Here is a 22,358-nt window from a genome sequence, read left to right as displayed (position 1 = left end):
ACACATTGAAAGCAGATTGATTAGTGCCATACACAGCCATACATTTATCATACACACTGAAAACAGATTGATTAGTGCTATACACAGCCATACATTTATCATACACATTGAAAGCAGATTGATTAGTGCCATACACAGCCATACATTTATCATACACATTGAAAGCAGATTGATTAGTGCCATACACAGCCATACATTTATCATACACATTGAAAACAGATTGATTAGTGCCATACACAGCCATACATTTATCATACACATTGAAAACAGATTGATTAGTGCCATACACAGCCATACATTTATCATACACACTGAAAACAGATTGATTAGTGCCATACACAGCCATACATTTATCATACACATTGAAAGCAGATTGATTAGTGCCATACACAGCCATACATTTATCATACACATTGAAAACAGATGTACACTTTATGCAATGGTACATACCAGTAAATGTACACTGTATGCAATGGTACATACCAGTAAATGTACACTTTATGCAATGGTACATACCAGTAAATGTACACTGCACGCAATTGTACATACCAGTAAATGTACACTTTATGCAATGGTACATACCAGTAAATGTACACTGCACGCAATTGTACATACCAGTAAATGTACACTGTATGCAATGGTACATACCAGTAAATGTACACTGTATGCAATGGTACATACCAGTAAATGTACACTTTATGCAATGGTACATACCAGTAAATGTACACTGTATGCAATGGTACATACCAGTAAATGTACACTGCACGCAATTGTACATACCAGTAAATGTACACTTTATGCAATGGTACATACCAGTAAATGTACACTTTATGCAATGGTACATATCAGTAAATGTACACTGTATGCAATGGTACATACCAGTAAATGTACACTTTATGCAATGGTACATACAGTAAATGTACACTGTATGCAATGGTACATACCAGTAAATGTACACTGTATGTAATGGTACATACCAGTAAATGTACACTGTTCGCAATGGTACATATCAGTAAATGTACACTGTATGCAATGGTACATACCAGTAAATGTACACTGTATGCAATGGTACATACCAGTAAATGTACACTTTATGAAATGGTATATACCGGTAAATGTACACTGTATGCAATGGTACATACCGGTAAATGTACACTTTATGCAATGGTACATACCAGTAAATGTACACTTTATGCAATGGTACATACCAGTAAATGTACACTGTTTGCAATGGTACATACAGTAAATGTACACTGTATGCAATGGTACATACCAGTAAATGTACACTTTATGCAATGGTACATACCAGTAAATGTACACTGTATGCAATGGTACATACCAGTAAATGTACACTGTATGCAATGGTACATACCAGTAAATGTAGACTGTATGCAATGGTACATATCAGTAAATGTACACTTTATGAAATGGTACATACCAGTAAATGTACACTTTATGCAATGGTACATACCAGTAAATGTACACTGTATGCAATGGTACATACCAGTAAATGTAGACTGTATGAAATGGTACATACCAGTAAATGTACACTGTATGCAATGGTACATACCAGTAAATGTACACTGTATGCAATGGTACATACCAGTAAATGTACACTGTATGCAATGGTACATACCAGTAAATGTACACTGTATGCAATGGTACATACCAGTAAATGTACACTCACTGTATGCAATGGTACATACCAGTAAATGTACACTGTATGCAATGGCACATACCAGTAAATGTACACTTTATGCAATGGCACATACCAGTAAATGTACACTTTATGCAATGGTACATACCAGTAAATGTACATTGTATGAAATGGTAAATACCAGTAAATGTAGACTGTATGCAATGGTACATACCAGTAAATGTACACTTTATGCAATGGTACATACCAGTAAATGTAGACTGTATGCAATGGTACATACCAGTAAATGTACATTGTATGAAATGGTACATACCAGTAAATGTACACTGTATGTAATGGTACATACCAGTAAATGTACACTGTATGTAATGGTACATACCAGTAAATGTACACTTTATGTAATGGTACATACCAGTAAATGTACACTGTATGAAATGGTACATACCAGTAAATGTACACTTTATGTAATGGTACATACCAGTAAATGTACACTGTATGTAATGGTACATACCAGTAAATGTACATTGTATGAAATGGTACATACCAGTAAATGTAGACTTAGTAACACATACATGTACATGTAGATGAGGGAATCCTACAGTCCTGCGTGGATTTAGTAACACATACATTTAGATCACCATGTACTCATAAGCGGTGGATATATAGGCTGTCTTTGAATATATCATGTCATCTTAATGTAGTCAAGTCTGTTTCATATCAAAATATGCCGTGTGTACATGAAAGATTTGCTAGGAATTCAAGCCAGTCGGTCTCATTATGTATTGCCTGGAATACTTTATCTACCGAGTTATTTAATGGCGTTTCAAAACACTATCTGTGACTTAGAACAGAGCCAAAAATAGTTTCTGTGATCAGTAGCACAACCAGATACATGTATCTTTATATTTGTATCTGAGATTGGTCATATTTCCCATCTGTAATCACTCATTCAATGATGTCGTGGCTTTTGTGACAATCCTTTCAGTATGTATTACAGGACACTGCATTGCCCAAAACATGCTTTCGATCCCTTACGCAACATCAGGTAAATAATTTAGCATTTTCATTTGTACAAAATTTTGTCACAAATTAGTTTCAAAGCCCGAGAAAGAGTTTAAGGCATCAATGACATTCTTTATTGTTACATTTGCCTTAAAACATTGTTTCATCGCTTGACAAAGTGTTGGTGTACTGTGACTTTATGGAACAAGTCTCCATTGAAAACATAACCCCTCAACCCAACCCCCCACTGGTTTGTTGTATGGCAAAGTTATTCTACAAATTTAAGTTGACCTTGAAAATGAAGGTCATGGCAAAAAGTCAAAATTGAAGTGTTTTCTGTCAAATTAGTTGTTTCTTTGATGACCTGATGTACCTTGTGCTCAGAAAGTTCCTATACCTGTCGACTATTCTCACTAAAATAGAGTTGGTAATAGTTTCATCTGGTGTGCTATGATATATATCTATGGGTCAACAACGTAAATGGAAGCCCTTCATGGCTCAATCAAATCAGTTTTGTAGTTGTGTCAGTCACGTAGTATCTTCATAGTTAAGATCAGTTTTGTAGTAATGTGTCACTGTCATGTAGTACCTTACATCAAGATTGAACCCTGAAGTACGATCAGAAAAATGTATAGAGCATTATCATATACCTACATATATATTCATGTCCCTATGTATTGCTATGCAAAAATCATGAGCTCTACCCATACAGTGATTTTCCGTATCACAAACCGACACACTTTGCCCAAATAAGGTCAGTTGCAGGAATTTTGGACTACTTTCTTTCCTGTTGCTATGCATGTTGCAAAACTTGTGGCATCCTGGGTACATGTATGTGTACGCTATCGTGGTGGAAGCCAATGATATTCAAGGAATTCCTCCTAAATTCTTAAACACTTTTCTCTTTGGCAATTGTGGTGAAATTACATCAAATATTTGTATTAAAGGAACTTTGGATTCATCAAAGATCATAGATGTACAAATAGTGTAGCTGATGATAGACGACGTTTGCATCCACACCATACAATTATGAACACCTGAAAGCTACAGTCATTTTTCAAAACATCTGTTAAATCATGAATTTTATCAAATGCCAAACCTAAATGTTAATTAACAGTAATTTACATTCTTGCAAACCAGAGTTATTATTTCTACCACTACATTTCGAAATAAATACTATGGCATCTTACGGCTGTCAAAGCCGTACATCACATATACATAATACATATTCATAAGCAATGACATAATTTAAATCTACTAGGATAACCACTATTTGACAGGGTTAAAGAATATAAAGTAAGAACAGGGAAAGTTTTTACATTAAGGGCTGATAAACGGGTACTGTACAGAGTACACATGATGAATGCAGTCATCTCGGCGTTCTTTAAACTCGTGCGCCCAGACACTGTGCTAAAAGGTCATACTTAATTAGTGTTCAGCCCAGGTTCAGTTCCTTGAAAAATCAAGAGTATGGTAAACAACACTTCAATAACTACAGGTTGTGAATGGAATACAAGTTTATCTCGAGTGATCTCGCTTGAATCAGCCATTATTGGCTTGTTGTAACCATGGCTCTAATATTGTTGTAACCTCCTTCAGTACTTGCTACAAACTCATGATTGTATCGGACGCTCGGTCTGACGGTACAACAAATCCATGCTCTCACAAACCCTGCAAACCCCTGTTCATACATGTATCAATCCAATCTTGTTTGTAGGATGGCAAAAATAAAATTTCAGCAACAAGAACCCAACTTGGCCAAGTCAGTTTTCAGTGTACGTACTAGTATCTTGCCAAGGCATTGTATATCACGTGGTATGCAAGGGGCAATCTGATTGGTTGTAGTGTTTACGTACAAAACGAATAAATTAGCTATGCCATAAATACCGATATAGTATATGAATGCATCTACAGCCAGTGGGAGGCTCATTAAGAACGTTGCCATAAAACAGGCCATGGTTTGCGACAATGTAATTTTGTGTTGCATGTCTTCCGTTTATTTTGTGCGTTGGCAGCTGTGTTTGTGTGTTTCCTGCCACTTGAATGATGTATATGCATTGAGATCAAGATATGGAACATACTGAAAGCAATCCACCAGGCAATACATGTGATGAGGCCTCGACATGCGTTGAGATTAACAACAAACAGCGATTTATTTTCAGTATAATGTCCTTTACTGTCTCTAAAAATGTCCACATTATTGATTGCAAATGTATTTCAGTGCTTCAAGAGGTATATGATACAAGCCATTGAGAATGACATAGTCCCCGCTATGATTGGGTTTTAAGGAATTAGCACTACTCTGATCACGCAACAACACTTGTGAACCTAAATCAAACAGACTTAGATATGTTGTGTCTGCTTGTCGGACATGGAACATGCCTACAACAATAAAGGATTGGTCGGGTATGGGGGATCATATCAATATGAAAATGGATATGCAAATGTATGTCATAGAACACTGTCCTAATACCAACTTTGAATGAGATCTGTTCAAGCATGTCTGAGTTATGGCTTTGGACATGGAAAATTCACAAACAAATTGGCTGCCAGGCAGCCATATTGGATCGTATCACAATGAAAATGGATATGCACATGTATGTCATAGAACACTGTCCTAATACCAACTTTGAATGAGATCTGTTCAAGCATATCTGAGTTATGGCTTTGGACATGGAAAATTTGCAAACAAAATGGCTGCCAGGCAGCCATATTGGATCGTATCACAATGAAAATGGATATGCACATGTATGTCATAGAACACTGTCCTAATACCAACTTTGAATGAGATCTGTTCAAGCATGTCTGAGTTATGGCTTTGGACATGGAAAATTTGCAAACAAAATGGCTGCCAGGCAGCCATATTGGATCGTATCACAATGAAAATGGATATGCACATGTATGTCATAGAACACTGTCCTAATACCAACTTTGAATGAGATCTGTTCAAGCATGTCTAAGTTATGGCTTTGGACATGAAAATTCACAAACAAAATGGCTGCCAGGCGGCCATATTGGATCGTATCATGACAACAATGAATATGCACATATATGCCATAGAACACTGTCCTAATACCAACTCTGAATGAGATCTGTGTGAGCATGTCTGAGTTATGGCTTTAGACAGGGAAAATTCGCAAACAAAATGGCTGCTAGGCGGCCATATTGGATCGTATCATAAAACAAATTGACGTGCATATGTATGCCATAGCATGTTGCCCCTGTACCAAGTTTGAAAAAAATCGGTACAGGCATCTCCAAGAAACGGCTGCGGACGGACGGACGCACGGACGGACAGACGGAACCCAATCCATAAGTCCCCGTTCCGGACTTCGTCCGCGGGGACTAAAAACCTTTACAGCCCTGATCTGGGTTTTGTGGACCTCACTAGTGTGGCTTACGGGTCCTCCTAAAGTCAGGCCCTTCCGCTGCACAACCTCAATCCGCAAAACCCAAATCTGGGCCATAAAGATTATTCATGAGTACATATATCGGTACATACAAAGTTACTGAGTAGCACATGACCACTGGACGTCTTACACAATTGTACATGTACTTGTAGACATTTCTCAAATTCAGTCTTTCCCATTTATACACCCTTAACAATGATCAGCTTTATCTGAATTTAATGTTGGAATAATTATTTTCTTATGTCTTTTCGGTCGCAGTTAGGAAGTACCATTGGTCGCAGAGAGGTACTACAATCAACCAGTTACAGAAACCACTTTTTCTTTGTGTGAGTTGCACTTCCAAATCACAGTTACCATTAAATAATCTACATGTACATTGAATCTGCTGGAGTGGTGGATGTAGTTTGCACTTATCTATTGCCTGGAATCTAGGCTATTCAACTTGCTCAATATATCTGTCACAGGCTGTACATGTACTCAGTTAGACCTTACCTTACAATAAAGCCTGCAGGCTACCATACATTCCTGCCTAAATGGACATCAGTTTAAAGTTTACTATGTTTTGACAGTACATGGCAAGTCTCAACAATAATATTTTACAGTCTAAGACTGCAGACTGTCTGAAATCTTTGGAAGCATTCCCAAAGGCCGTATACACAATTTAACAGACCTTTTGGAAGTAAAAGGCTTTAGTTTTCAAATGTGACAATTACCTACTAATACTATGTCATCAAGGTTTGGGTAAAGAGCACTGCCATGTAGGAATGCCAATTAATCAGTATCTGTAGCAAATTCACTTGAATTCAGAACAGTCCTGGCTACATGTATATATCTCTTATTACAAAAGTTCATCAAATATGCAAATTAGCAATTGAATCGATACCATCATACATTTGCTTGGTCAATATCTTTAGCAAGTTTCATCAAATTTGGTGCAGTCTTTCTTGGTATAGGCCCTAATTGCCAAAGTTCATTAATTATGCAAACGAGTAATTGATTGACAGCACTTAATTTCTGTAATAACTATCATATCTCTATATGATCAATATCTGTAGCAAGTTTCATCAAATTTGATAAAGCCATTCTGGATGCATAACCTGAGTTAGAAACATTCATTAATTATGCAAATTAGCCAGGCAGCCATATTGGATCGTATCACAATGAAAATGGATATACACATGTATGTCATAGAACACTGTCCTAATACCAACTTTGAATGAGATCTGTTCAAGCATGTCTGAGTTATGGCTTTCGACATGGAAAATTCACAAACAAAATGGCTGCTAGGCGGCCATATTGGATCGTATCATGACAACAATGAATATGCACATGTATGTCATAGAACACTGTCCTAATACCAACTTTGAATGAGATCTGTTCAAGCATGTCTGAGTTATGGCTTTAGACAGGGAAAATTTGCAAACAAAATGGCTGCTCGGCAGCCATATTGGATCGTATCATGAAACAAAGTGACGTGCATATGTATACCATTGTATGTTGTCCCTGTACCAAGTTTGAAAAAAATCGGTCCAGGCATCTCCAAGAAATGGCTGCGGACGGACGCACGGACAGACGGAACCCAATCCATAAGTCCCCGCCGGACGAAGACTAAAAAGAGACCACAAGCTACTCTTTCCAACATGTAACCATAGGTGTGACCAACTGCTTATACATTGATAAACTACCTGGGTTGGATTTACCAAATGCTCCTCCCAGATAAACAAATGTATGGGTGTGGGTTGCATAGCCTGGTTACATGTAAACCTATACTTCCATAGTGTGGGTTGCATAGCCTGGTTAAACCTATACTTCCATAGTGTGGGTTGCATAGCCTGGTTAAACCTATACTTCCATAGTGTGGGTTGCATAACCTGGTTAAACCAATACTTCCATAGTGTGGGTTGCATAACCTGGCTAAACCTATACTTCCATAGTGTAGGTTGCATAGCCTGGCTGGAGCTTAGATTTCAACTGTGACTGAAGACTTCATTTCATCAGATTCAAAGCAAACAGACATAGTCACACATTTCTTATAGAAGTGGCCGATCCCCTTAAACACATTTATGGCCTCTTCAAAACTCAAACGGTAAATGCTTAGATAGGATAACATTGACATTATTTATGACAACATGATGTATCATGTACTGTCTTATTCCAGTCAGTGAAGGTTTTCACTTCACAGACACACTGCACTGGGTCAAATCCAACCATTGGCTGGGGTCAGAGGTCAACAGTAGTACCATATCAGGTTCCCCCTCATTCTGTATGGAAGTGAGAACCTCCTTAAAGTCATGCAGGCATGCTAGCAATGATGCTAACCCATTTACTGTATGAAATCAAAGCCTGTAGAGTGTTCTCACTGTCTGATTACTATCAAACATACAAAAGTACAACTGTTGTCTGCCATTGCTTAACAGATGGTTTCAGTTGGTTTCACTCATTTTAACAGCTCTGTTGAAAGCAGACACAAATCTGTAGAGGAATTCATATTACCACTAGTTTGAACTTCACTAAGAATTTGTGGAATTATTGCTAATACTGTGACCCCATTGTGTAGTACAATCTATCTTACATATCTGCCAATAGAATTCAAAAGTTTGACTCTACGTAATTCTACTTCCACACCTGTTTAACTCTTCACCAGAACAATTATGGGTATTTTTCAAATACTCTCAATGAACAGAGAGTGTGGAAGGATATCAGGTAATTTCCTTGAAAAGCTGTATACATAGGGCATAAAATAGGTTCAAGGTGAATACCAAGACCAAGGGCACAGCCATAAACCTTATTACAAGTACAACATTTATGTATTCTTTTAACACATACTTACACTTACAATTCAAATGCAGTATTCAGACTGGAATGTAGACACATTATGAAAAGTACATATCTTGAAGATTTCACAACTTTAGTGTACATTGTACTAATGTGAACTTACAAATTGATACTGATAACTTTAACACTGCAGTCTGCTGACACAAAACAAGGATTGGAAAGTTAGACAAAATATGATAATGTAAAATGGAAAGCTAGACAGGAAATAGAGACTGCACTGTCAACTCTCCATTTCAACATTATCATTGGAAGTTTAAGATAGAGTTGAAATGCATCATTAGATTTGACCACACAGAGAGTCAGAGCAAAGCCACAATTCACTTAGCAAACCGTAGTAAAGTCATAGTGCACATAGTGAGCAATAGAAAAGTCACAGGACCTCTCCACACACATGTAGTGAACCATAGCAAAGTCACAGTGCCTTCACATAGTGAGCTATAGCTAAGTCACAGTGCCTTCACATAGTGACTATAGCAAAGTCACAGTGCCTTCACATAGTGAGTTATAGATAAGTCACAGTGCCTTCACATAGTGAGCTATAGCTAAGTCACAGTGCCTTCACATAGTGAGCTATAGATAAGTCACAGTGCCTTCACATAGTGAGCTATAGCAAAGTCACAGTGCCTTCACATAGTGACTATAGCAAAGTCACAGTGCCTTCACATAGTGACTATAGCAAAGTCACAGTGCCTTCACATAGTGAGCTACATGTATAGATAAGTCACAGTGCCTTCACATAGTGAGCTACATGTATAGATAAGTCACAGTGCCTTCACATAGTGAGCTATAGCTAAGTCACAGTGCCTTCACATAGTGAGCTACAGCTAAGTCATAGTGCCTTCACATAGTGAGCTATAGCTAAGTCACAGTGCCTTCACATAGTGAGTTATAGATAAGTCACAGTGCCTTCACATAGTGAGCTATAGATAAGTCATCCTAATAACCCCCTCCCTAATAGACAGATGGAAGTCATCCTAATAACCCCCTCCCTAATAGACAGATTGAAGTCATCCTAATAACCCCCTCCCTAATAGACAGATTGAAGTCATCCTAATAACCCCCTCCCTCGTACACAGACGGAAGTCATCCTAATAACCCCCTCCCTAATAGACAGATGGAAGTCATCCTAATAACTCCCTCCCTAGTACACAGACGGAAGTCATCCTAATAACTCCCTCCCAAGTAGAGTTCACCAGTTGACAGAAAGTCAGACTCGAACTTAGCAAATTTGTATATGAACTGTTCTACTGCTGTCATCAAGGATGACTTGTACAACAGCTTCAAACTACTTTATTTGACTGCTTTGTAAGATGCACTAAACAATTTGACACTCACTTTGTTTGACAGTGAAACATATCAACATGTACCACTCAAAACATTCAATGCACAATTCAAAAGAGTGGTGATTAACACTGTCATGAGTTTGTTAACCTACAAGTCTATACACAGTAAATCATGACTTGGTGTAGTACTGGTTTTTTGCCTAATGTTTATCCCCACTAACTGTAAAAAGGCTACATACATACTATCTAAAAACAGCAATACAGACTACAATACAAAACAAGTCATTGAGAATGACATAGTCCCCGCTATGATTGGGTTGTAAGGAATTATCACTACTCTGATCACGCAACAACACTTGTGAACCTAAATCAAACAGACTTAGATATGTTGTGTCTGCTTGTTGGACATGGAACATACCTACAACAATAAAGGATGGGTCGGGTATGGGGGATCGTATCACAACGAAAATGGATATGCACATGTATGTCATAGAACACTGTCCTAATGCCAACTTTGAATGAGATCTGTTCAAGCATGTCTGAGTTATGGCTTTGGACATAGCAAAATCGCAAACAAAATGGCTGCCAGGCGGCCATATTGGATCGTATCACAACAACAATGAATATGCACATGTATGTTATAGAACACTGTCTTAATACCAACTTTGAATGAGATCTGTTCAAGCATGTCTGAATTATGGGTTTGGACATAGAAAAATCGCAAACAAAATGGCTGCCAGGTGGCCATATTGGATCGTATCACGATGAAAACGGATATGCACATGTATGTCATAGAACACTGTCCTAATACCAACTTTGAATGAGATCTGTTCACGCATGTCTGAGTTATGGCTTTGGACATGGAAAATTCGCAAACAAAATGGCTGCTAGGTGGCCATATTGGATCGTATCATGACAACAATGAATGTGCACATGTATGTCATAGAACATTGTCCTAATACCAACTTTGAATGAGATCTGTTGAAGCGTGTCTGAGTTATGGCTTTGGACATGGAAAATTCACAAACAAAATGGCTGCTAGGCGGCCATATTGGATCGTATCATGAAACAAATTGACGTGCATATGTATGCTATTGTATGTTGCCCCTGTACCAAGTTTGAAAAAAATCGGTCCATGCATCTCCAAGAAACAGCTGCGGACGGACGGATGGACGGACGGACGGACGGACAGACGGAACCCAATCCATAAGTCCCCATCCCGGACTTCGTCCGGCGGGGACTAAAATGTAGCTGACACAATACCAGCATGATCTCATTTTTACTTTATTTATAATGTTGTATCTTGTAGGATTACAGAGCCCAACCAAGTTGTATCCTGTAATCACAGAGCCCAATCAAGTTGTATCTTGTAATCACAGAGCCCAATCAAGTTGTATCCTGTAATCACAGAGCCCAACCAAGTTGTATCTTGTAAGATTACAGAGCCCAACCAAGTTGTATCTTGTAATCACAGAGCCCAACCAAGCTGTATCTTGTAATCACAGAGCCCAACCAAGTTGTATCTTGTAGGATTACAGAGCCCAACCAAGTTGTATCTTGTAAGATTACAGAGCCCAACCAAGTTGTATCTTGTAGGATTACAGAGCCCAATCAAGTTGTATCTTGTAATCACAGAGCCCAACCAAGTTGTATCTTGTAAGATCACAGAGCCCAACCTAGTTGTATCTTGTAATCACAGAGCCCAACCAAGTTGTATCTTGTAAGATTACAGAGCCCAACCAAGTTGTATCTTGTAGGATTACAGAGCCCAACCAAGTTGTATCTTGTAAGATTACAGAGCCCAACCAAGTTGTATCTTGTAAGATCACAGAGCCCAACCTAGTTGTATCTTGTAATCACAGAGCCCAACCAAGTTGTATCTTGTAAGATCACAGAGCCCAACCTAGTTGTATCTTGTAATCACAGAGCCCAACCAAGTTGTATCTTGTAGGATTACAGAGCCCAACCAAGTTGTATCTTGTAGTCAGTGTAGACAGTACCATCTATGACTAGTAGACAGGTAATTCAGTCAGTGTAGACAGAACCATCTATGACTAGTAGACAGGTAATTCAGTCAGTGTAGACAGTACCATCTATGACTAGTAGACAGGTAATTCAGCTATCAGAATGACTGAACTCTTTCATAGAGAAGTTTGGAATACTTTTGACTAGCAAATGTTTAACAACAAGCTTTCAATCAAAGACATCGTCCTCCAACTGGTATGTTATTGTTCAAATTTGAATGGTTTCTCTAGATACAAAACTACATAATTTATTGACTAATTTGCTATTTCGCATTGAATATGGCGATCAAAGTCAAAGGTCAAGATATAAAACAAAAGCCGACCTTTAGGTATGCACATTTAAATGGAGTCTTTGTGTATTCAACTTCATGAGTTAATGTAGAATGAAACATATTTTGGTCATATCACATTGGAAATGTCTGTCAAGGTCAAATGTCTCATTAGAGAGCTCATCATTGATAATATGAAGGTATACTATACTAGACAATTGAATGGTGTCCATATGTATCAAACTTTTGGTGATAACAGGCAAACTGCTTTTTTATCACAGATACATGTATGGCCCCACTTTGCTATTCAGGTCAAGGTCACAAAATTAAGTGACGTACAAAATTAAGTGACACTCATATATGTACACTGTATGTGTTACAGTGAAACCCAAGTCATGATTATAATATTATCATCACTTGAAATGTTTGATTAATAAAGCTATGAAGATAACCCAATATTTGGCTATTTGACCTTGAAGAAGACTTTTAACGTCAAGGGTCAAGGTCTTAAAAGAAAGCTCATGTTTGATGATATGGGTGTAGGCACTTGAATGGAGTCACGGCATATTACAACTACAAAGTTATGATGCATATTGTGAAAGTTAACTACAAATTATATGGCCGCCATTCAGATATGTTTGATTCAGCCACAAAACAAAGTGATGTGCATATGTCTTGTATAGTATGTTACCTATGTGCCAGGTTTTGGTTGAAATCGGTTGGTGCATGCCAGAAATATAAGGGTGAATGTATGCATGGACAGAGGATGGATAGAACCCAATGCATAAGCCCCCACCTGGTGGCACATTAAGTTGGGGGATAAATACAGCTGCCATTCAGCCATATTTCATTCAGTCACAAAACAAAGTAATGTGCAAATGTCTCAAATAGTATGTTACCTTTGTACCAGATCTTGTTGAAATTGGTAGGTGCATGCCAGAGATATGAGTGAACGCACAGATCGATGGACAGACGATCAGACAGACACAAACATACACACAGAGACGGAACCAGGTTGTTCCATTTGGGGCTAAAAATAGCAAAATCGCACATTTACTGATGCCAGGCTTTCAATCCAGTAGCTAGTATACATTGGTCGTAATACAAGATGCTAGTGTACACTTGGTCAAGGTTAACTGACACAATTTATGTGAAGGACACACGGATATCAATATCATATAATATAATGGCATTTAGACTAAATGAGTACTATCTCTCTTAAGTTGAGATAGGTCAAAACAGAGGAAAGGTCAGTGAGTAAAGAGACTGTGAGACACAATGATGTATGTGGTTTTTGACTACTGTAAATTTATGAGTTTTAGGTGCACACACTCTGTAACAGAGGACTAGAGTCCAACATATACAAACTGTATGGAATGTGTGACCCTTTCTAACCTACCATAGATATGTGACATTACCCACCATGCTATGACATGATACATCACACCATCTACCTACCCTACCAAGTTGCTACTGGCAAAACATACATGTAGTAATGTCACATGGCTGCAAACGAAGCACTTTAGTAATGTCACATGCATATATATAAGGCAGCATTTGAATATTTTTTGAGAAATCAAAGATGGAGAAGACTTTTATCTGATGGAAGAATTTCTAGGAAAGCCTTTCTGGGCCAAAGGGGGAATGGATTAAAGTGAGCTAGACAGAAAGTAAATAATTATATTTGGGATTAACTTAATTATTACAAATCAGATAAACAGATTGTAAAAGAATACAAACTAGAAACATAAAATGTTTCAAGCATAGACAGGTATAGGTATTATAGACATAGGTATTATAAATATGGGTTTACTACCAAATGAATACATACGTACTTGTGTAAAACGTGCTGAGTACCATAGCCCAGAGACTTAAATTATCTTGGTGTAGACAGTTTCTTGAAATAGTAACATCAAGACAAGTCTGTTGGCTTGTACCCTGGTATGTCCTACACACAGTAACACCAAGACAAGTCTGTTGGCTATATATGTACCCTGGTATGTCCTACACACCGTAACACCAAGACAAGTCTGTTGGCTATATATGTACCCTGGTATGTCCTACACACCGTAACACCAAGACAAGTCTGTTGGCTATATATGTACCCTGGTATGTCCTACACACAGTAACACCAAGACAAGTCTGTTGGCTATATATGTACCCTGGTATGTCCTACACACAGTAACACCAAGACAAGTCTGTTGGCTATATATGTACCCTGGTATGTCCTACACACCGTAACACCAAGACAAGTCTGTTGGCTATATATGTACCCTGGTATGTCCTACACACCGTAACACCAAGACAAGTCTGTTGGCTATATATGTACCCTGGTATGTCCTACACACAGTAACACCAAGACAAGTCTGTTGGCTATATATGTACCCTGGTATGTCCTACACACAGTAACACCAAGACAAGTCTGTTGGCTATATATGTACCCTGGTATGTCCTACACACAGTAACACCAAGACAAGTCTGTTGGCTATATATGTACCCTGGTATGTCCTACACACAGTAACACCAAGACAAGTCTGTTGGCTATATATGTACCCTGGTATGTCCTACACACCGTAACACCAAGACAAGTCTGTTGGCTATATATGTACCCTGGTATGTCCTACACACAGTAACACCAAGACAAGTCTGTTGGCTATATATGTACCCTGGTATGTCCTACACACCGTAACACCAAGACAAGTCTGTTGGCTATATATGTACCCTGGTATGTCCTACACACCGTAACACCAAGACAAGTCTGTTGGCTATATATGTACCCTGGTATGTCCTACACACAGTAACACCAAGACAAGTCTGTTGGCTATATATGTACCCTGGTATGTCCTACACACAGTAACACCAAGACAAGTCTGTTGGCTATATATGTACCCTGGTATGTCCTACACACAGTAACACCAAGACAAGTCTGTTGGCTATATATGTACCCTGGTATGTCCTACACACAGTAACACCAAGACAAGTCTGTTGGCTATATATGTACCCTGGTATGTCCTACACACAGTAACACCAAGACAAGTCTGTTGGCTATATATGTACCCTGGTATGTCCTACACACAGTAACACCAAGACAAGTCTGTTGGCTATATATGTACCCTGGTATGTCCTACACACAGTAACACCAAGACAAGTCTGTTGGCTATATATGTACCCTGGTATGTCCTACACACAGTAACACCAAGACAAGTCTGGTGGCTATATATGTACCATACATGTATGTAATATGGCCTACACATAGTAGTAACACCAAGACAAGTCTGTTGGCTATATCATGTCCTACATATGAACTGCAAGATTTTAACAAACACACCAATTGTTATGAAAGGATGCCAGTGATGGAATATAATAGCCTACAGCAGTCAGTCTGGAAGCCAGCTCTGCCTAACAACTGGGTTTTTTTCACCTATAGATTTTACTCCTAACCAAGTGGTGCGTTAACCAATAGATTTAATAACTTTTAGTATCCAATCAACTTAATGTTACACCCATATAGCATTCAATTCAGGATATTTGCTTTATACTTCACACACCCTGCAGTTTACTGACCTATGTTGTACAGTACTTGTTTGATTGGCTGACCACAACTTGACCTGTACCTTGAATGTCTACAGACAAGGTGTATATATAATGTCTACAGACAAGGTGTATATATAATGATGTAGGAAACAGGAAAGACACTAACATTGTGTAATATGAACTCAATTCAAATAAGAAAGGAAATTTCACACTGCCATAGACACTTCATGGTTTATGGTCTAGGAGCCTGCACAATACTCTATTGTGATCTGTATGCTGAAGACACAATCAAGGCTGTAGCCTCTGTCTGCACCCTTGGTTGTGTCTCAGGTTGTGTCTCAGGCTGTGTCCTTGTTTGTGTCTCAGGTTGTGTCCTTGACTGTGCCTTGGATACCAGTTAGAAAGGAAGTCACAGCAAGTAAGCATTTTTGAGGTTACACAGTAAAAAGTATCTTCACATACTCTATAAACAATTGATAAAGGGTTAAACTACACAAGTATGAAGTTGGTATCAGATTCAGCTAGCGTCATATTGAGCGTCAGATTCAGCGTCAGATAGCCTCAGATCCGAAGACACCCGACGGACTCAATCAAACCTGAAATAATACCGTAGAGACTACAGGGAAAGATTCTGCTTCACAACCTTTTGATGGAAGGTGGAATGTCTCTACTTGCACAATTTTTAAATTTTAAATTCAAGTTTTTAAAAATGACAACATATTACATATGTAAACTTAGTTTTTACTGACACCATGTACATTATTGGCAAAACATATCAACCAACAAACATTCAGTGGCTGAACTTGGGGCAAGTATTTCAACTCTATTTCACACATTTTTCCCAAATAAAAATTGTATTGCTGTGAAGCGGAATCTTTCCCTGTAGTCTCAACAGTATTATTTCAGGTTTGATTGAGTCCATCGGGTGTCTTCGGATCTGACGCTAGCTGAATCTGAATCTGACGCCAACTTTATACTCGTTTAAACTACTTCTAAAAATAGACAACTGATAGTGATAAACCAGACAAGGGAGGAAATAATCTCATAACAAACAAGCATTTAAAGCCTAACAAACAAAAGCCTTGCAAGTATAATACTATTACTATTGAAATATATAAGCCCTTACAGCACTACAAATATATAAGCCCTTACAGCACTACAAATACAAATATGAACAAATAATGTGTCCCTTCCCACTGTCTACTGACATAGACTACACTATTTCAATATATAGTGTAAGTGATATCTGATACTGTGTTGGTCACAAAGTGCCATTCCTTTCAATTCCATATCACACCATTATTAACAGTACAAGCCTCCTAGCTAACAAAAATACATTTGCATTTTGGGCTCATGTACTAGTATATGGCATATAACCCTGATGGCCTTCATAAGGATTAAAACTTCTAGGCTACTAAGCAGCAGTGGAAATATTTCTACTGTTGCCATGTTGCATATTACCATTCTAACAAGGCTAGCAATAGTAGCAGCACTATCTATACTTATACTACTAGTACTATATTGTATTTTATTAAAAGTTAATGGTTGGACAGTGTTCTGCATTCTAAAGTCTGACAATATTCATTGAATGACTTACATTCCAACAGCATATGCAATCAACTGTGTTACTACATACACACTACACATCTATACAAACACCAAACCATAATATATCACCACTATTGAATACACATCCCTACTGAGTATGACACTGTATACATGAACCAATTTATTGAGGTGGAAAGTTCTTTGGGCATTTTGTTAGTTTGTTTTCATAGACAGTTATGACCAGAATGGTCAGCTTGCCAAGTTGTCACAATTCCCCCAGCCCCTATTAGTCTTATCACACTGTGGTCTTTCTTCACATAACTAGAGTTAAACAATAACTCCTATCATCATTATATAACAAAGTATTAACATCCAACAAACTGTCTTCAATCAGGTCAGGCCATCATTTTATTCTTACACACCACACACCATACAATGTAGCTTATGATAATACTCTTCAAGACCAAGCCGGATTTCCTTCAAAGACTGCCAAAAATTCCAACCTTTCCTCTGTCATGTTTTTACTAGTGTAAAGTACAATGGAACCTTACAACTACAAATGCATTTGAATCAAGACAATAGAGGGTATGGCTATTAGTATCACACCTTAAACTCAGAGATGCTAAAGCTTACCTCATTCATAGAAAACTTTAAACTCTCACCTGCCCATGCCATACATCTCTCTAACTCGGCTAACTATTGTGCAAACATACTCAGAAGACTTGGTTTGGAATATCCCAAATTGCCATGGTGACAAGGTGATATTATTCATCAAAAAAAAAGATTGACTTTATCTCACAGATACATGTAAAAGTTAATATTTTTATGTCTCATAGTAGCAAATCTATAGGTAGTGAAAAAGACACTATACTGCAGACACATAAATCATTTATATGGTGGGTTTCACTGTTTGTGCAGTCCACTTGTTTCACTGTTTGTGCAGTCCACTTGTTTCACTGTTTGTGCAGTCCATTTGTTTCCTACATCATGTACATGGTCATAAAACATAGTCACATCAGAGTTCAATGTTTTGTGAAATATAGGTCAAGTCTATTCACACAACATTCTGAATTCTTGAAGATTCAAATACCAAACACATATTTTTGTACATTGTGTCACTATGGTAACCTGGACAGCTTACTCTGGTTAGAACCTGAACACTCTGGCATGTACTTATAAACTTCACAGAGCAACCTTAAATTATGACCTATACAAACTGACTTTGATCAAAAGACACAAACTTTGATTATGTCACTTTATTATCAAATCATGTGAAATAGTTTAACTACGGACCAAGTACAAAATACAACTGTTGACATCATCACTGTGTGGATATATGCATCCATAGACACTACACAACAGGGTCTATGATGCAACCTAAAGGCCAAGGGTGTTTTGAATACTATTTTCTACTTCATAATCTCCATAAATATCGAACTCTAGTCCACATCAATAAATGCTATGTTAATTAATGTATCATTTTTTTAAAAGTGTAGTGTCATGGAAAAATCCCCCCCCCCCCCCCACAGTTGTGAAGTAGTTTTGATTATTTTACAGGCTAAATATTTATCATCTCATAAACTTATTGTAATCTTGTCTATGGCCATCAACCATCTTCAACACTAAACAGACAGATTTCTGCAGGTCAAGTGACACACAATGCAGGCGACAGTCAACCATTCAAATCGGGTGTGAAAACAGCTGTAGTTCAAGTGTATCAATTTTATATTTGAATATTAACCCACAAGAAGTGCAGTATATTATACTAAGCAAACATGTTTAGGAGTATCTTATCTCATTGTTTTCATGACTTTGATTAGCTTGTTGTTGATCTAGTAAACACGAGTTATGCACAAAGTAAACCAATGGGTAAGGCAGAGTAAGAAGCTTAACTCGCGATCTGAGATCGCCTGACATGCTCTCCGATACACCTGATCCGCGATCTTTGTCCTAGACATCAGTTTAGGTCTGCGTGGATGAAGTGAATGTCACGAGATAGAAAGAATACAAATCACTGACAGGGAAGTAAATTTATCACGTTTGTATACAATACGTTTATGCTACTTTGGTGCAACAACCTTGTGTCGGCGGAACTATGCCATTTTGTCGGGTTACCAATGCGTGACAACCACTGAAACTGAGAGAAAGGCTCCTATAGCCTAGGTACCCAGCATTGTCCGTCTATTTCTTAAACGTCTGACGTTTATAAACGTATAGCTTGGTACGGATATGATGATTCGACACCAGTCGGAAGTCACACAACTTGGTGCGTCGAATCGAACAACGTATTAGTTTGTAATTGGGGAGGGGGGGGGGTTCGCCATCTTTCCTCTGCTCTGCTGCACACAATGTTACAATTTTTGCTGTGTTAGCTACATTTTATTCATTGAATAAGTCTCTATATCAATCATTTTACAAACCAATATATTCATGTACGATTCACAATAGCCAATCCTGGACGTGGACTAAGCTTCTCTCACATAGTTTACATGTATGATAGACTCACTTTCAGTAATGGTTGTAGTTTTACAGTTCAATGGCAGTAGATGCTTTAAATTAAACTATACACAGACAGTCTAATTTTTCTAAGCGAACATTTAATGTAGAGATCGAACTAATTTTAGGCAATACAACTGTTTGAGAATTCAGGAAGGGTCAAGTCATCGATCAGGGACACTTAGAACAAACCCATCTCGACCAATCTCAACGTGGTTAAAAATAATATATTCGGTTCGGACTCCTGTTTGGGGTGCACATTAAAAGGTACGATGAGTTGAAACCCGAAAATATCTGAGACGGGTTACAAAATGTGTCGACTTCAGCGACTTGAAAAAGAATGTCTTGTAGAATGAATACCAAATGACACTGACCTGATGCGCCCGTAACGGCAAGACAGTGAATGGTGCACAAGAAAACAACAGCTGCGACTGCAGTCATGCTAACGTTGTCAACCCTGCAAAGAACAGTAGCAAGTGTGGGTGAAAACCTATCTTATTCACCAAAATAACTCAAATTGGATGTCTTTATAAATTTTGAAATTGCCCATGAACCTTACCTGATAGCCATGGCTCATTGTGCATCGAAACCAGCTATAAAATCCTTCCAAGTCTAGTCCAGCGTATCGCGTACTCGGCACGATAACTTCCAATCTTCCAGCTAACAAGTCACCCTTGGGCTATACCACTTTCACAAGAGGTGGTTCAATCAAGACATGCAAGAACCGAGGCAAGTCGGTGAAATATGTGTCTGTGAGTCTAGTCTCTATAACCAGTGACCCACTGAAGCCTTCCTCGGGCTACTCCGTCGCTGAAAACAGAAGACTTAGAAATGCCAAGAGTAACTTTGGTTTCCGACAGACTGTGAATAATTAGCAACGAGTGGCTACCATACGTCCTTTCTGATTAAAGGTTAGGTATATTAATAAGTTCACGCACAGTGTCGGGCCCTGGTCATGTCAAGCCGAAGATCAAACAATTATGCGGAATTGTCTAAGACGCAGGAAGTGTGACGTAATAACCATATACAATCTTACATGAATTGAACTCTCCCATGAATCACCCACACACTCCAGACTACCTTCCTGTTGTAGTACGCCGAGATGTAAAATTATTAAGCCTTGCCGACTGTTTATTTTTTTTAATGAAGATCGCAGACTGCCTACGCTCCTGGAACGCAGAGTGTAAGCTTACGCTTCCGTTTGTAGGAGCATACCAATTGTTTATACTACATAGTATCACTGGATACAATTTCCTTGCTTTCGAAGGGCGTTTTTTTTATGTTTTCTAGTGTAATAACGGAAAGTAAATTCTTAGTCACTATTTCTGCCAAAACCTAATACTTTGGTTGATATCTGGGCAACAGTTATGATGGGTTATTAGGACTACATCAATACATTGCAATTCAATTGTCAGGCTACGAACAAGACAATACTGTATGCATAAATTATACTAGTACATGAATTTGTATAAACCTGTGATACTGATATCAATATTCACAAGTGACAGCCCTCTGTTACAGCATGTTCATGGCTGAGTCCCCTCTCCTCTTCTACATAAATTATTATCCCATAAGTTAGGCTTCCTTGTGAAAATGGCAATAGTTGTGCGCCATATGAAATAACTGTAGTGACCCCAGATGCAAACTAAGAGGCTTGTACTGAAGAAGAAGGGAAAGAAGATAAAGCTTGTATTTCCATGTCGGGATTGCAGTTGTCGGGATACTAATATGCCGACTTCTGATGACGCAGTGGTTACCATGGATTCTAAGGCAATGAGCAGTGTACGGCAAGGGGGGGGGGGGCTAAGGAGAAAATATTTTGATCAAAACATTTTCGTAGACCCCCCCCCCTTCGCTCCCTCAAAAAAATTCATGCACCCCCCCCCCCCATGAACCCAAGATTTTGTTTCCCTCCCACGGTGAGCACTTTTTTGAAAGGATAAGCTTATGTAGGAAACCATTTGTAAAGGCATACAATTTCAAATCATTTACATAATCAGGTGCCGTCAACGAAGTTGTTCTTGCAAAAACTGAGCTGAGCTGGTCACAGGGGACCCAGGAACCGGGTGACAAACAAAACAAACCAAACAAATAAATAAATAAATATATAAATAAATAAATAAACTATCAAATAAATGACAAATGAACAAGCAAACGAACGACAAGTGTATAGGGACAAATAAAATAATTAAATAAACCAGCAAATAAACAGATACTCATGGGGTATACTAGATATGTTTTTTATAGTGATGGGTACAAAAAACATATCTAGTATACCTAACTGCAGGTCGATCTGCGGG

The 22,358-nt window shown here is 38.2% G+C and overlaps 1 protein-coding gene across 1 annotated transcript in view; it reads right to left on the bottom strand.

Annotated features, from left to right (window-relative positions):
* The window catches only part of LOC144450641 (uncharacterized), a 166,898-nt gene extending 146,167 nt beyond the window's left edge, over positions 1–20,731 (bottom strand). Inside the window, exons 1-2 of the mRNA XM_078141285.1 lie at positions 20,618–20,731; positions 20,433–20,515 (exon numbers count right to left, since the gene is read on the bottom strand). Coding sequence (XP_077997411.1) covers positions 20,433–20,515; positions 20,618–20,628 — 94 coding nt within the window. The 5' untranslated portion in view covers positions 20,629–20,731. The remainder of the gene's footprint in view (positions 1–20,432; positions 20,516–20,617) is intronic.
* Positions 20,732–22,358: the final 1,627 nt, after the last annotated feature.

This window comes from Glandiceps talaboti, chromosome 20 (genome assembly GCF_964340395.1).
Source record: "Glandiceps talaboti chromosome 20, keGlaTala1.1, whole genome shotgun sequence".
Taxonomy (NCBI): Eukaryota; Metazoa; Hemichordata; class Enteropneusta; family Spengelidae; genus Glandiceps; species Glandiceps talaboti.
The sequence above is the reverse complement of the archived record's forward strand: the minus strand, read 5'-3'. Positions and strand labels throughout refer to the sequence as shown.